We start from the raw sequence: 14,306 nt of genomic DNA, 5'->3' as shown, positions 1-14,306 counted from the left end.
TAAGTGTAATGGGGGAAGTTTACAGTAAATCAGTCTGCCTGGTTTAGAAAACTAGAATTTATTAACCCATTTCCCAAAGGCCCAGTGTTACCTATGAGATTAGAAGAAAATTGTCACTGTTTCTGTTTTAGAGCAGGGGCACTTTATAATAAGACTATATTGTCTAATTGTTTAAAAATTTATTGTGTTTTATTGAAGTGAAATCAATTTACCTCGTACTATTAATTGTTTGTAAGATTAGAGGCAGTCAAAAAGTCTGGGGAATGCTGAGCACATTTGCAGTTCTGTTTTTCAGCTGGGATTTTCTGCATAGGCTCTGATCCATTCCTGTTGCTAACCACGAAAGAGCTGTCAATATGCTGGTTAACCAGTATGCTTCTGCATTGAAAGCTTCCAGCAGTGGTATCAGTGAAGTGGTGCCACTAATAAACCTTCCATTAATTGCTCAAGTAGTACCTGAACGAGACTCAGAGGCCAGAAGCAGGGTAACCTGTCACTCCAGGGTGTCAGGCAGAATGTCAGGTTGTGAGGCTGGCAGGGTGTGTGAGCTGAGGTATAAATCACTCACACTCAGGGCATGAATGAAGTGCTAAGCATGTTTGGGAGAATACTTAAAATTCTACATGAAGAGTTAGATGATTTTTTTTTCTCATTTATGGCCAGAGAACCTTGTACCTGTTAACTCCCCGTGTGTCTTTTCCATTGCTTTATGAAGAAGAAACACAAATATATACACTTGTTATAGGAATTGCAAAATAATTATTCTTGTGTTCTTTTCACACTTTAGCTGATATCACCAGTTATTATCTTAATATTTTTGTATATATGTATATACAGTAATATCTCAGTCCCTTTTGTGTTAAGGGAAAAAAGTGAACGTTAGAAGATGAACAAAATAGTATGCATCTTTTAATCTTGCCATGTTCCCCCACATCTGATAGTTTTATATATTTTATATATCTACTTATGTAATTCAGTTGAAGGACTGGAGCCTTCTCTTGTAAAATTTAATAAATTAAAAAATTTATTCCCTGTTTTTCTCCTCACTTAACCTTAGCATCAGAACTTGATAAATTAATTTTGGTGGTTTTCTGCTCCGTTTCACTTTCAGATTCTCATGTATGCACAATTCTTTGATAGTAGTATTCATGGAAGAGCAGGGGAAATGTTATATACAAAGAAAGGAAAAGGCATAGCTTCCATACTCTGGAACATGTTGGGGCACATCTTTGTACTGTGGATGGGATCATGGTCCTCCACTAAAGGCCATTTGTAAAATCCCTTCCTGGCAAGGCCATTTGGAATGTTTTAATGTGCCATCTACAGAAACCATAATATATGCAGAAGACATATCTCCATTTTTGTTTCCATCTTTAAAAGCAATGCTACAATACTAATAGGAAACAATTCCACCACATTGACATTTTACGTCATTTTCTTTATTTTACTCTGCAGTGTCTCAATTTGATGCCCCTCTAGCCACTACATTTTGAAGTTTTTATTGCTGACCAGTCATTACTTTAACACACTGCAAATAATGAAACAAAAAAAACTTAAATTTTTTGTTCCATGTGAAGATTTTCAGGCAGAAGGAACACTGAACAAGAAGGTGCTGTGATGTGCTATGTCAGTGCCTTCCAGTCCAAACATATTAACCCAGATCATTGGTTTTTTCCCCTACCTAAATAACAGACAAACACTGTACTTTTAAAAATAAGCAGCTGCTCAGACAAATCAGAAAGGAAGTAGAAACCAGGAATTTCAGATATGCCCATCTGAACTATGTACCCATATAAGCCACTGTTGAACTTCACTCTTGTAGCAGCCAGAATTGTAAGAAACAAAGTTGTAGTACATGGACAGGAAGTACAAAGTACAGAAAAGCCCTATCATTTGCCAAAGACATGTGAAGCTAGTAATATAAAATCTTTTATCTTGAGTTAGAATTATCTTGTAGTTGTACTGGAAGATTACTCTGGGAGTCCAAATGAAACCCTGCTGTGTAACTCCTATCTAGTCTTGAAAACCATGTGCAAACAGAATAACAATGCAGAAGGCAAAATGCTCATATTACGGCTGCAGAAAGCCAACAAGTGAGAATATCTGCCACATTTTCCAAGTCAAACCCATATTTTCATATAAAGTCTGTGCATAGGTTTAAAGTATCCCCTTTTTAGCATCAGACTGGTGTATGTACTCATTAAATTACTTAAGATATTTTACATTTCCATTGCAGTCTTCCATATAAGTCAAATTGATATATACTTTAAAACTTACACTTATAAATCATGATAAGATATGATGAATACTCCTAAAAATCTGCTAGCTGCAGACAGAAGCTGAGACATGTTGTAAGGTTCTTGGGCTGTTCTCCCAGTGTGCCCCCTGCTCCAGATCCTGTGGAGCCATAAAATAGCATGCAGAAAGAAGACAGAGAGAAGTTCAGAATTCTGCTGTACCTTTTGAGGAAGCTTGAAGGATCAAGTCTGAAATGGATGCAGTTCCACATATGTTACTCTTTAGAAGAATGAAGAAAAAGTAGGGGAGAATTGCACGGTGTTTCACCAAAACATACAGCTCATAATTACTTAATACATAAATATGAGAGAGATTGAGGAGATAGGGTTGTAATGGGTGTACTAAGAGAAAAGACAATGTCAGAATGATGCTTTCATGAATAAGCCTTGGAGAAATCCAGAATTCTGTGAGAAAAATACATATTTGCACTGAGGCCAATTTAGGCTCAAGTGGCATTATAAAAGCCATCTGAGCTGGAAAGTCTCAGTTAATTTGCCAGATGAGTGCAATTTGGAAAGTAAATTCTGCTTGTCTTACTCCTGTACAGGTCATCACAGAATGGCTGCTCCTTGAGGAAGACAAGAAAGATTTTGTTCCTAGGAAGGAAAAAAAAAAAGTCTAATAATACAGAAAATAACCCCAGAGTTAGGGATCATATTTGTTAGGGTAAAAAACTTAATATTTCAGTGAATTTTACATCTGTTTTAAAGCTCTAGTGTGATGAGCCATCCTTTAGTTTTCTCTGATTCTGTTCCAGCAGAATGAAATCACTTCCTGTAGGTAGAAACCCAAATTCTAAGTGGAATATTTCCTGGTCCCAGTAGAACTGATATTATTTTGTATAACTGTTTCAGCTCATGCTCTTAAGAACTTTCTTGTGATTTCTGGATCACAGATTAATTCCAGAATCCCACATACTCTGAGTCACTAACTGAAATTTTGTGAAACTGCACATTTTTTATCTGAAAAGGGTATTGAGATCTGGTTCATGCTGCTGGTACTTCACAGTCCAATTATTGTAATGCATTTCATTTCAATCTTCCCTTCTGTCTTGAGAGTTGCCAGCAAATGGTCCAGAACTTCAGTTCGACTTCTTTTCTATTAGAGTTGTCACCAGTATAGCTCCTGAATTCTTTATAAGCTCTAGTGATGTGATCTAGAATAAAGGCCTGCTTTTGACCTTCAGGCATTGGCATGGCCTTACTCAAACTTACTTTTTGACCTTTCTGTCTCCCGATGTTCTGTGCCCTCTCCTTGGATCACCAGCCAAGCTGCCTTTCCCAGGCTGGGTTTGTCACCTTTAAAGTAATGGTTGCAAGTGTATTGATGCAGTAATGACTTTACAGCCCAGCAAGCTCCACTTCATTAAATTGGTTGTAATTTGAACTCTGAAACAAGATAGCATCTTCTGTAATTATATTTAAATAAATTAAGGTTAGAACTGTGGTATTTAGTTAGTGATAGATTGCCTTTATTTATTCTTATACCTTGTCCCAGGACATTGTATGCATAATTTAAAAAATAAGGCATATACTCTCATATAGTATGGTTATGATATATAAGCACATTGACATGAAATTTAATGGTCCAATTAGCAACAGTATTTTCTGTGTTATTCATAAAAGCTGTTGCAGTATTTTACACTGCTTCCTAGTAATTAGTATATTAGTAATCCAGGTGATGGGGAGAGAAGTATTATGTAATGGTAACTGCTTCATTTCAGAAACACCAGGGCTTTATGTATATTCAGCCAAAGTTCTGCATTCCTTTTCCTTTGCAGTTTACAAATATGCACATTTTGCTGCAACGCAGGCTCTTCCTCACTTTGGAAATGGAAATGGAAAAGAAGTGGAAGCTGTATAACCTGTGTTTACTAGCCCAATTTCAGTCTCTTTTAAAAATCATCCTGAGTCTAGCATAATTATACTGAAAATCTGGTAGTACAAAACTTGGAAAAGATCAATTTAGGCACTAGTAATGAAGTGCACAGAGTGTATCTCTTCCAAAAGAGAGACAGATTTTTTTTTTTTCTAAGTTCTTAAGTGAAGTGTAAGAGATATTCTTTTGTAATATTTGAGAGCTAATCATTGGATAATGGGTGTTGCATGTTTAATGCAACAGTATAGCTGTCATGTTTTTCTTTTTTTTTATTTTCTTCTTTCTTTCTGCACATTCACCTCTTCTTGAACAGAAATAAAAGGTTCAAGGCTTGTCAGCATCAGTTTATAGATAGCTGTTTAAAAATAATGAGGTATTGGGTATTGTAAGGCTCAGGGCTGTCTTGCCAGACTCATTTATTTCCATTCACCTTTTGTCAGAATTGCAGACAGAAGACATTCAATTAAAACTTGTCACCTGTTGCATGTGACCTAATTTGTATTTGTGACTGTCACAGATTAGGATACATATGGAGCCGTTTAAAAATGTAAAGGAACAATAGGATTCTTAAACATTTTATGTCACATTTTCTTCATGTGAACATCTTTGTTTATGGACCATTCTTCAAGGGAAATCACTTGGGCTGAGAAATAATAGAATTTATTTACACAAAGTCTCATTTACATGGGAAAACGAAGGGGATTTTATTAACGTTCTTTTGTGGTTTAGTGCATAAATGGCAGCGCACAAAATTTCAGCATGTAGATGATTAGTTCATGCAAAGTTAATGTTCCTTTCAAGAGAGGTTGAGTACTGAGCTGTGTAAGTAGTGCATTTATCAGTTCTTTTGTCAAACTGAAAAAAACAAACCACTGGGCTTTAGCCTAAGAGATGTGTTTATCAGTTCCTTTGCAAAAATCCAGCCTATCTCATCCCCTCCTCCCAGGACAAAAATGAAATTTCCAAAATACTCCTTACATTTGGTTGCCTTGAAACTTTGTTTAGTACTAAACATAAGCAAAATCTGAAATACTAGTTTGAAGCATTTGTTTTGCAAAAGCAGTATTATTCTCTTTTTTTTTAACCTGAAACAATTCACTAAATATTTTAATTAGCCTGATTATTTGGGGTTGTTTAATAATAAACTGTTTTTTACAAATCGTTGCAGAGGAACAGATCAATTAAACAACTTCTAGTCACAGATGAAGTTAAATATTAAAGTAATAAACACTGTTTTGCTTTTCAGTCAATTATATGGGTCAGTTAATGAACTAATTGTTTTACAGGCACATCTTGAGAATAGCCAATTTTATCCCACATTAACAAATACTTTTTGGTACTAGCTGAATGTAAAGTAGGAGGATGAGTTTTAGACTTCCTATGCTACTCTAAATAATGTGTTTAATTGTGGAGATGGCTATAGGAAGTCAAAACACTGAAGCCTTCCCCTGGAAATTGTTAATTCAGCCATAGATCAGGAAAACTTTAATGTCAGTCATAGCTTCTATCTTCTTTGATGAATTAGGGCTCTGTTTTCAAAATTCTATCTGCCTAGTAGACACATATTTTACATCTCTAGCTGAATTTTTACCTGCATAAGGTATTATCCAAATACTTTGTAAAGTGATTGCAGAAGCTCTTTGGCATCTTCGTAATTCAGCGCATAAGTGTGCAGATCCAGAAAAAATGATAGCTGATATTATCTTATTTCTTCACCTGTGTTACTTTTCTGCATGTTTCTACTGTATTGAGAGACGTCTTTCATGGTTTAAAGTATTTTTTCCACTGCAAATCTCTCAGACTGCAGGGTTTATGCACTGGACTCTAACCCCAAATTATAGAGGTTGCTGAAGTGTCTAAAGAGTATCTAGATGAGTGTGCATTCTTAAATCTCAATACATTCTGTCTCTGTTTATGGTGGAAAAATCAACTAGTATTTCTGGCTTATGTAAATAAAAGCAAAATGGAGTTTATAATATTCACTGAAGTTTATTCAGCGATCTTAGAAATAATCACAGTAAGTTCAAGTGAACTGGAACACTCTATTAAGGCATTGTCCCAAAGGAGAACCACACTGGAACCTGCCATTAAAATTATATTTGTGCTTTCCGGTTTTGCTGTTAATCTGGGGGTTTTTACCTCTGCTACCAATGTTCCTCTAGAGCTTGGTAAGATGCAGTTACATGGGTATTCATTTTTACCTGTCTCACTGCTGAAGACAATGCTGGGAATCTTGCAGACATCTGTAGAAAATGGATTGTTAGCCAGTTACATATGTCAAAAAATGAGATAGGAATACTTTTCATACGTATCAAATGCTGTGTTAGAGGTGGAGTTTGCCAGGGTGGTGTTGATGTAGAACATACCAGCCTGCCATGAGACTGTTATGTAGGGGAAACAGGAAGGGAGAAACAGGAAGGGAGCAGGATGTGAAATTCCTGAGGGAAGTAAAAATGGCGAATTTCAGTCTGATTTCAAACCTATTGTTTACTAATTAAGTATTTTTTTTCCTCAAACAAAAAGCTCTGCAATTAAAGGGAGTGAACAATTTCTTACAGGCAAACCTGGTGTTGGTAGGGCTTGATTTGAAGGATTGGGCTAATGCCTTCCAATGTAACTTGTGGGTATAGAGCTCTGTGGAAAGGACAAGAATGTTTGTGGGTCAGGTGAACAAATGAACACTGGCTGCTTGTAGCCAAGGTAAGGAGGAGGAGATGGAGAAGGAAAATAGAGATGGATGATAGAGGAGTAAATAGTGGTGGATGATAAAAGGAGTAAATAATATGCTTTTAATATGGCTTGGATCTCTATGGGAAATGAGATGACATGGTTATATAGTATTTTCATAGTGAGGACCTGAATTTAAAGTCAGTAATATACCGGGGTATGGGCAATCCTTTTGGTTATGTAGCATCATCACAGTGGGTGTCTGTCCCGCATGAGGTCTTCAAGGCAGTATGAGGAAAGAACCACTGAATAGGAATAATAATTTACATTTTTTTGTAAGGTAGAAACAGATGAGGAAATGCAAAGAAAATAAGATCAGGTTTACCTGTGTTGTTTAGATTTAGTAACCTGGTGTGTAGCTCATGTGGCACATCTGCTCTGGCCCTCAGTTGTTTCTGTGCAAGGCTGTGTAGACACATTTAGTGTAGAGTAAGTGCCCAATGTGATTTTGTTGTGTGTTGTGTAGCATTTGATAGAAATCATGCAAAGATTATTTAAGGAACCAGGAGGCAGACTTTTTTTAGAAGCTTATATAGTGACTATATAAAAGCATTTATTCCCTGAAGAATAGGTGAATTTCTTATGTTGTATCAGGACATGTAATTTCTTTGGTTTAAAAAGTAGCTATTGCACTGAGTTACACAGTTTCCATCTCTCCCTATATTACAGCTCTACAGCCCAACCCTCATCTTCTGAGATTTGTAAGTCATGTCTAAATCTCTGACCACCCATCACTCCTGAACTAATGAGTTCATGAGTTGTGCTTGTCCTGAGATATAAAGTGAACTTGTTACACTTTAACATTGAAAGTAACTGCTCTCTTAACTGGTGGCAAGCCTGTTCTTCCTATTTCTACCCTGTGGTCATCCCTATTTTTCCCATTAGGGCTCTTGGTGTTGTTTCTCTGTTGAAGGCTTTTCAAATGAGCATTAGGAAATGTGAAGAATCACATTGTCTTGTCTGTGGTGGAGCTGTGTTCAGTGACATGAATGTTTTGACCCTGAAGAACTGTAATTGTAATACATATAGTGCAGTTCATTGGGAGATATTACATGATTTTTTATGGGTAGAGTGGGTGTCTTTCTTTTTACTTCATGGTTGAGGACTGATTGGGTGAGTGAACTGAGATGCTGAAGATTTTGTGAAGCCACAATGCACAGCAGAGCTGAAGCAGAGGTCTACTTAATTTCTCCAGATGTCACAATATCCTCCTTAATAGTCTGAATACAGACTGTGTGGAATTCAAACAGTTATATCTGTGACTGATGTAAAGCTCCTCCTGCCCCAAATGAGGATCTTTGTGGACAAAATTACTTTTATTTCTTCCCTTTGTTATTCTAACAAAGGAGGCATCAGTTGCTACTGTCTTGAGAGCTACTGTCTTGATAAATAAAACTTTATGTAATAAATTCTCTCATACAAGTTATAGGAGTTACAGAGGAATATCCATGGATATACTTTGGAACCTCTGGATTTCAGTTTGCTACCTGCTAAACTCCAAAGTTTTTATGGAATATCAGATGGGTATAGCTTGTTAAGCAGTGTCTTGCACTGTGTTTGCTTCTATAGAGACCCTTGGGAAGGAAAATACCACGTAGGGTGTGTTAGATTATCAGAAATTAAATCCAAAGTATCTACTTTCTTAGAGATACAGAAAAATATAGATATAGGATATCTTACAGATAAAGGAAATATTAGGAGCCAAAATGATGATAAACTCTATCAATTTTAATGGATGGGTTATAAAGCTCTAATTTATTGGTGTTACATTATCAAAACTATTTTCACATTAAAATTTGAATTAGTTCCATTATAGACTTAGGTAATTTTAAATTGTGCAATACAATTGCCCTCCAGTTATCTAGAAGTTAGGGTTTTTTAAAAGAAAGCTTTATTTACAGATAAAGCAATGTATATTAGGTGAGGGCATGGATCTAATTAAAATTTTGCTATAGTGACATTTTTCTGTATTTCCTTCCATTGAGTATGTGAATGGCTTGAGTGTGTATCTCATCTAATGCAAAGGAGGTAAAAAAAATTGTTCATCTTGGTAGATTTATATTATTTTAATTTAAGCTTCAGTTCCATTACTTTTTGATTAAACATACTTATGTCTGATGCTATCCATCTTTTATCACTATGAAATCTGTTCCCAAGCAGAAAGAAGGATGGCATCTGAATTATGCAGAAATCATTTTCTATCTATTTTTCTTCAAATGCTGGGCAGTCTTTTTCATAATCCCACCAATATTGCATGTGGCTTGTTCTAATCCTCTGCCTATTTCTGAATATTCAACTATCAAACCTTGGTCTTCTGCTGTTTGTTTTTAGGGCAATGTATTGTCATGGATGTCATTTGCTTCAGCTGTAGCTCAAACTCCCAATTCAAGTGTGAAGAACACTGAGTTATCCTTAGTTCTAAAAGGTTTGAGCTACGAGTTTTTAAAGTGGTGGTCTTGTAGTTCGTGCATTTCTAAGTATAACTTTGAAAAATAAAACCAGAAATAACTATACTCTGTTGATTGAATTAGCAAAAATTTTATCAAACAGCATAGATCACAAATCAGTCACAAGTTACATAGTTAACTACCATAAATAAGATTTCATTCATAGTTATGCACTGACCTCTTGGGGTACGTGGTTCATTTGTGTTACTGTTTAAATCTTGTGGTCCCCATAAATGTAACTGGACACACTCAATGAGAAATGTACTTCTTGGGTTTGATGGACTGACATACACAGTCTTCTGCAGTAAGCCAGGTGAAATTTCACTGTTAAGTAGGGGTGATCATTACCTGCTTTCCTGATGAGCAAAAGCTATTGACCACTGTTGGATACAACTCACTGAATTATAGTTGCAGGTGTTTCTTGTGTCCTTAAAGCAAACATCTCCTTTCTGTGTAAGTAACCCAGGAAATATAAGGGGGAAAAAAAAGCAATACGACCTCAACAATAGTTGGAATAGTTGGCCTTTGATTTCTGGCTAGTTGGCAAAAGAGTTTTCCTTTACAAAACCCAGTCAATCCTTTTTGGTTTCTGAGAAGGAAAGAGGACTGACAGATGTTTTCTGGTTACTATTCTGTACTACCTGTGTGGGTTCAGACGCAGCACATAAACTCTGTGCTGTGTTCTTCTTGCTGTGCACCTGAACTGTAACTTCCTTGGTGGTAGCTTCCCTTGCTGTCCAGAAGCCAGTTCTTGTGGTATTTTGTGTGGAAGGGAGAGATCAGAGGGATGGGACATAGAAGAGTGGGCCACAATAATAGCAAGAGAAAGTAGACATAGAGGGAGGAAAGCTAAAATAGACAATGAAAAGAAAAGTGAGAATGTGAGTTGCACTTTATTACATCGGACGCAGGAACCATTGGTACTTAATGTGTCCTTCCATTCTTGTGTCGTTAAATCTGTGTCATCAGGGACAGATTTTGCACTTGGTATTACTTGTCCTGTTGTCCTGCATGTGTGCCAAGTTCTTCAACTTCCGTGTTATGTTACTGCTTGGTTTTTGTCACATTCCTCTGGGCTGTCTGGAAATCTGCCTCGGTGACTCAGAAAGAAATAAAAATATTTCCTTGTTTTGTAAGACCTACTGTCTTTGCGCCCTTTCACCTTGTTTCATTTTGTCTATGAAAGCAGCTATAGCTTGTTTCAGGACAGTAAATTTCTATATATCCATACAAACCAGGCAGCAGAACGCTGTATTGAAGGAATGAACAGTATAGAGGTAGAACACAAATGTTAATTCATCATTGATGACATCTGAATGCACAACTGTACAATTTCTTTCAAATCCTCATGAACAATTTCAGTCATTAAGCCACATATATATTCTTATTTTTCTAGGGAGACTTACTTTGTATCCTCTGGCCATGTTAATCCATCTTAATTTGGTTTTGACTATCTAGACTGTATGCAGGACTCATTGTTTCTAAAGTTCAAATTCTCTGTACTTCTCTGCTCATAATGTTATGCTTCTATATCCATGGTGTTTATTACAGCCTTGAAATTCTGCTTCTGGCAAAGATGACTTAAGATTAGGCTCTTTCAAATGGAAACTAAACTTGCTAGCTGTTTTTAATAATATGTAAAAATGAATGAATGGTTTTAAATGAACAGGAAATTATGTTGTATACTTAGTCTTGCATGTGTGGAACTCTAAACTGCTTGCAAATACTTGTAATGCTGATTTCCCATACTTTCTAAAATTAATCTTTTGAAATAAACATGCTTTTAATATAAATATTGGAAGGCAGGAAATAGAAGATTGCTACCTGAAAGGCATGCTCATAATGTATTTAATTACATGTTTGCTTGTGTTTCCAAACGTAGGTGTGCGCCTAGACCGAGTACGTGGGGGTCGCCAGAAGTACAAGCGCAGAATAGATGCAGAGAACAGCCCATACCTGAACCCTCAGCTAGTTCAGCCAGCAAAAAAGCCATGTGAGTACACCACATGCACAGCATTTCTCTCTCAGTACAGGCTATTGACTCCTAGCCCTGTTTGCTAAGCTCCTTCTGGGTTGAACAAGGGTTTGGTCAGAAAATATTACCATGAAGACTATATCGATTTGACTGTTAACAGGTTTTGTTTTAAATATGCTCATCTTTCTCAAGTGGAGTTGAACAAAGAGTGTTTTTACAGGTGGAAGTGTATAAAAGCATGGTTTATGCAGTGCAAATTTTACATTTACAGGTTATCTTTATTTTCAGTGGTACATAAAATGGTTCATACTGTGATCATTAGCTCATTGAAGCTTCTACTTTCAGATTTCACAAGAAAGTGATTTTTGTAGTTTTCACTAACTAAATGAGTTTGACTGCTCAACCTCCCAATGAAAATACATTAAGAGCCTCATTAATTTATACCTATAGATTAATGCACTACCTAGCATTAGATTAAAACAGCAATATGCCACACTAATAACAAAGCAGAAAGTGGTAGCTTGGGCTCTAGTACCCTCATGGATTTTTTTTTTTTTTGCTTTGTTTTGTTATGTTTTAATAATGTCCTTGATTGTATCTCTCCAGGCTGAAATTAAGAGAGAAAGAGATGATCATCTCGCTGCTAAAATACAAGTTCCATCCTCTTTGCGATTAACTAAAAATAGTTAGGGGTTTTGCTTTGCAGCTTATATAAACTCAAGCAGTGACTGTACTAATTCCATGAAGTAAATTTAATAGCATTATAGCTGTAGTGCAAGAGGCTGATGTATTACCCTGCAAAGACACACAGGCTCTGTATCAGGTGTTGTAAACTCTTCCAAATTCAAATGGGAATACACATATCCAGTTGCTCCTGCTGAGGAGGTTAATTTGCTCCTAACATGGATAAATAAGCCAGTGAAATAAAGAGGGCAAATTCTTTCTTGTCTCCCATTTGCCTCTGCCTCTAAGCCTCTGACAACACACATGTCAGGTTTTAGCCCCTTGAAAATACCTGGCTGGATGGAAAATGGAATCTGTTTCTGATGGTGTTCCCCAGTAGGGGACAGTGCTGTGTACAATACGTTTGAGCATATGGGGATCTGGAGAGCAAATAAACAGTCTTTGAACTGTAAGTGAAAGGGCATTTTAGCTGTGTCAAAGAAAAAACAGCCAGTTTTACATAAAATTAAGGCTTAAGTGAACATATGGCATAGTTTCCTTTTGCCTTTCCAAAAAACATTATGCTGATTATATTCCTTCAATTGTCCAATCTGGCATCTTCTACTCAGCCTCCATAAGCTGTCCCACTGTTCTGTAAATACAATCTAGGGCTGCGCTAAGCAGATTTTGCACATTATAATAAAAACTTTCTGATAATACAATAAAATTTAATAAACTCTAATGCTTAATTTCATTAGAGGTTTAGTTTTCCTGGGTGCACAGATTGTCAGTTTTTCATTTACTTGATATTGTCATTGAGTAGAAATGTTGATAGCCTGACATACCAAAAAAAGCCAAGACCAAACAGACAAAAAAAACAATCCAACCCAAAAGCCCCAAGCCCTTAAGATATGAGCAGAGGTTAATGCAGTTGTACTGAAATACAAGAATCTCTGTGTAAACCCAAGATTATTGCAACGTGGTGCATTATTACATTACCTATAAGGCTCTAACTGCACCAATTTCTGTAAGCTCCCGTTGTCTGAGATAAACTAACCTTCTCATTAATCATTACTCATTATCTGGGTGCCTCCCTTCATTTTTCTTAGCTTGTCCAACTATAAATAATTTTGTCATAAACATTTTTAAAACTTAATTTTCGAATCCTGCCTGATAAGTGTCCAGACTTGAAACAGTTGAATTGGTTTTGTGTGGAAGTAGCCTGGGAGATTTTCTGGACCCTGACTGATAGTTTGTGTGTAACAAAGGCACAGGAATGAAAATTGGGTTCTATTGATTCTAATTAGGGAAACATTAAATAAGATTTACCTTGAAACAGTGCTCATGGCTATTCAATTTCCTGAGTGATGGAGTTTTCTGAGTACATTCAGAATTTTTCTATGTTCTGTGCTAATGCATGTGCCAATACATGTAGCTTTTTCCCCCTGTAAGGAAAGAGCAGGTGTTTGGAGGATCTTTTCTACACCTACTTCTGATCTCTGTTGTATTTTCTAGCTTCACCATAGAATTTAATGGCATAGATTGCATTGACTGCAGAAATAAAAAGGATTTGAGATTTTGCAAATCCTGAGTCAAAATAGTCAATATTCCTAAATCATCTATGGAATTCCATTGGTGAGGAGCCTCATATGCAAATGAAAGTTTTTCTTTGGCCATTTCTTCTGTTGCAGGGGAAAAAAACTCCAGAACTTGGGGATGAGAGTGCTTCTTCATTCATTTATCATGGTTTAAAAAGCCAAAAAGTAGAAGTCCTCAGCTGCATATTTTTGGATGTTAAGAAACTCTTTATTAATTTATTCTATTTTCTTAATCTGTTAAAAATACTGGAATTTGGAAAGAAGTAATGCTGTCTTTTCTGACTTATGTGTTTTCCGTGTGAAAGTGAACAGGTTATAAAGAGACTGTTAAAAAAACAAAAACTGCAAAGGCTGTTTGCCAATATAAGTTTAAACTACCATCTGTCATTTGTAAATAAGAATAGAATTCCTCATTAATCAGTTTGATAATCAGTCAACCGTTGAGATCAAAAATTGCATCAGTTGGCATAGTTCCTACAGTTCATATAAAGCATGAATATGTCCCCTTGTAATAAAACAAGCTTGATGTGATGGTTTCCAGTTGGCTCTTGCACTTACTATATGAAGGACTAACATATATCACAACTTCTGACACACAAATTTGGAATAAGGCAAAAATTGTAGCTACAGTAGATCAGAGTCAAGGAGTCTCTGTCACTAAAGAGCAGTAAAGTATCAAGAATCTGAATCAAGTGAGCATTTTATGGAAAAATGTCATGG

General features: G+C 36.2%; 1 protein-coding gene across 12 annotated transcripts in view; it reads left to right on the top strand.

Moving 5' to 3' along the window:
• Positions 1-14,306, top strand: part of ESRRG (estrogen related receptor gamma) — a 392,291-nt gene that overhangs the window by 328,260 nt on the left and 49,725 nt on the right. For all 12 annotated transcript variants that reach the window (XM_077175921.1, XM_077175928.1, XM_077175924.1 and 9 more), the window contains one exon: positions 11,233-11,343. In XM_077175921.1, coding sequence (XP_077032036.1) covers positions 11,233-11,343 — 111 coding nt within the window. The remainder of the gene's footprint in view (positions 1-11,232; positions 11,344-14,306) is intronic.

This window comes from Agelaius phoeniceus, chromosome 3 (genome assembly GCF_051311805.1).
Source record: "Agelaius phoeniceus isolate bAgePho1 chromosome 3, bAgePho1.hap1, whole genome shotgun sequence".
NCBI lineage: Eukaryota > Metazoa > Chordata > Aves > Passeriformes > Icteridae > Agelaius > Agelaius phoeniceus.
The sequence above is the reverse complement of the archived record's forward strand: the minus strand, read 5'-3'. Positions and strand labels throughout refer to the sequence as shown.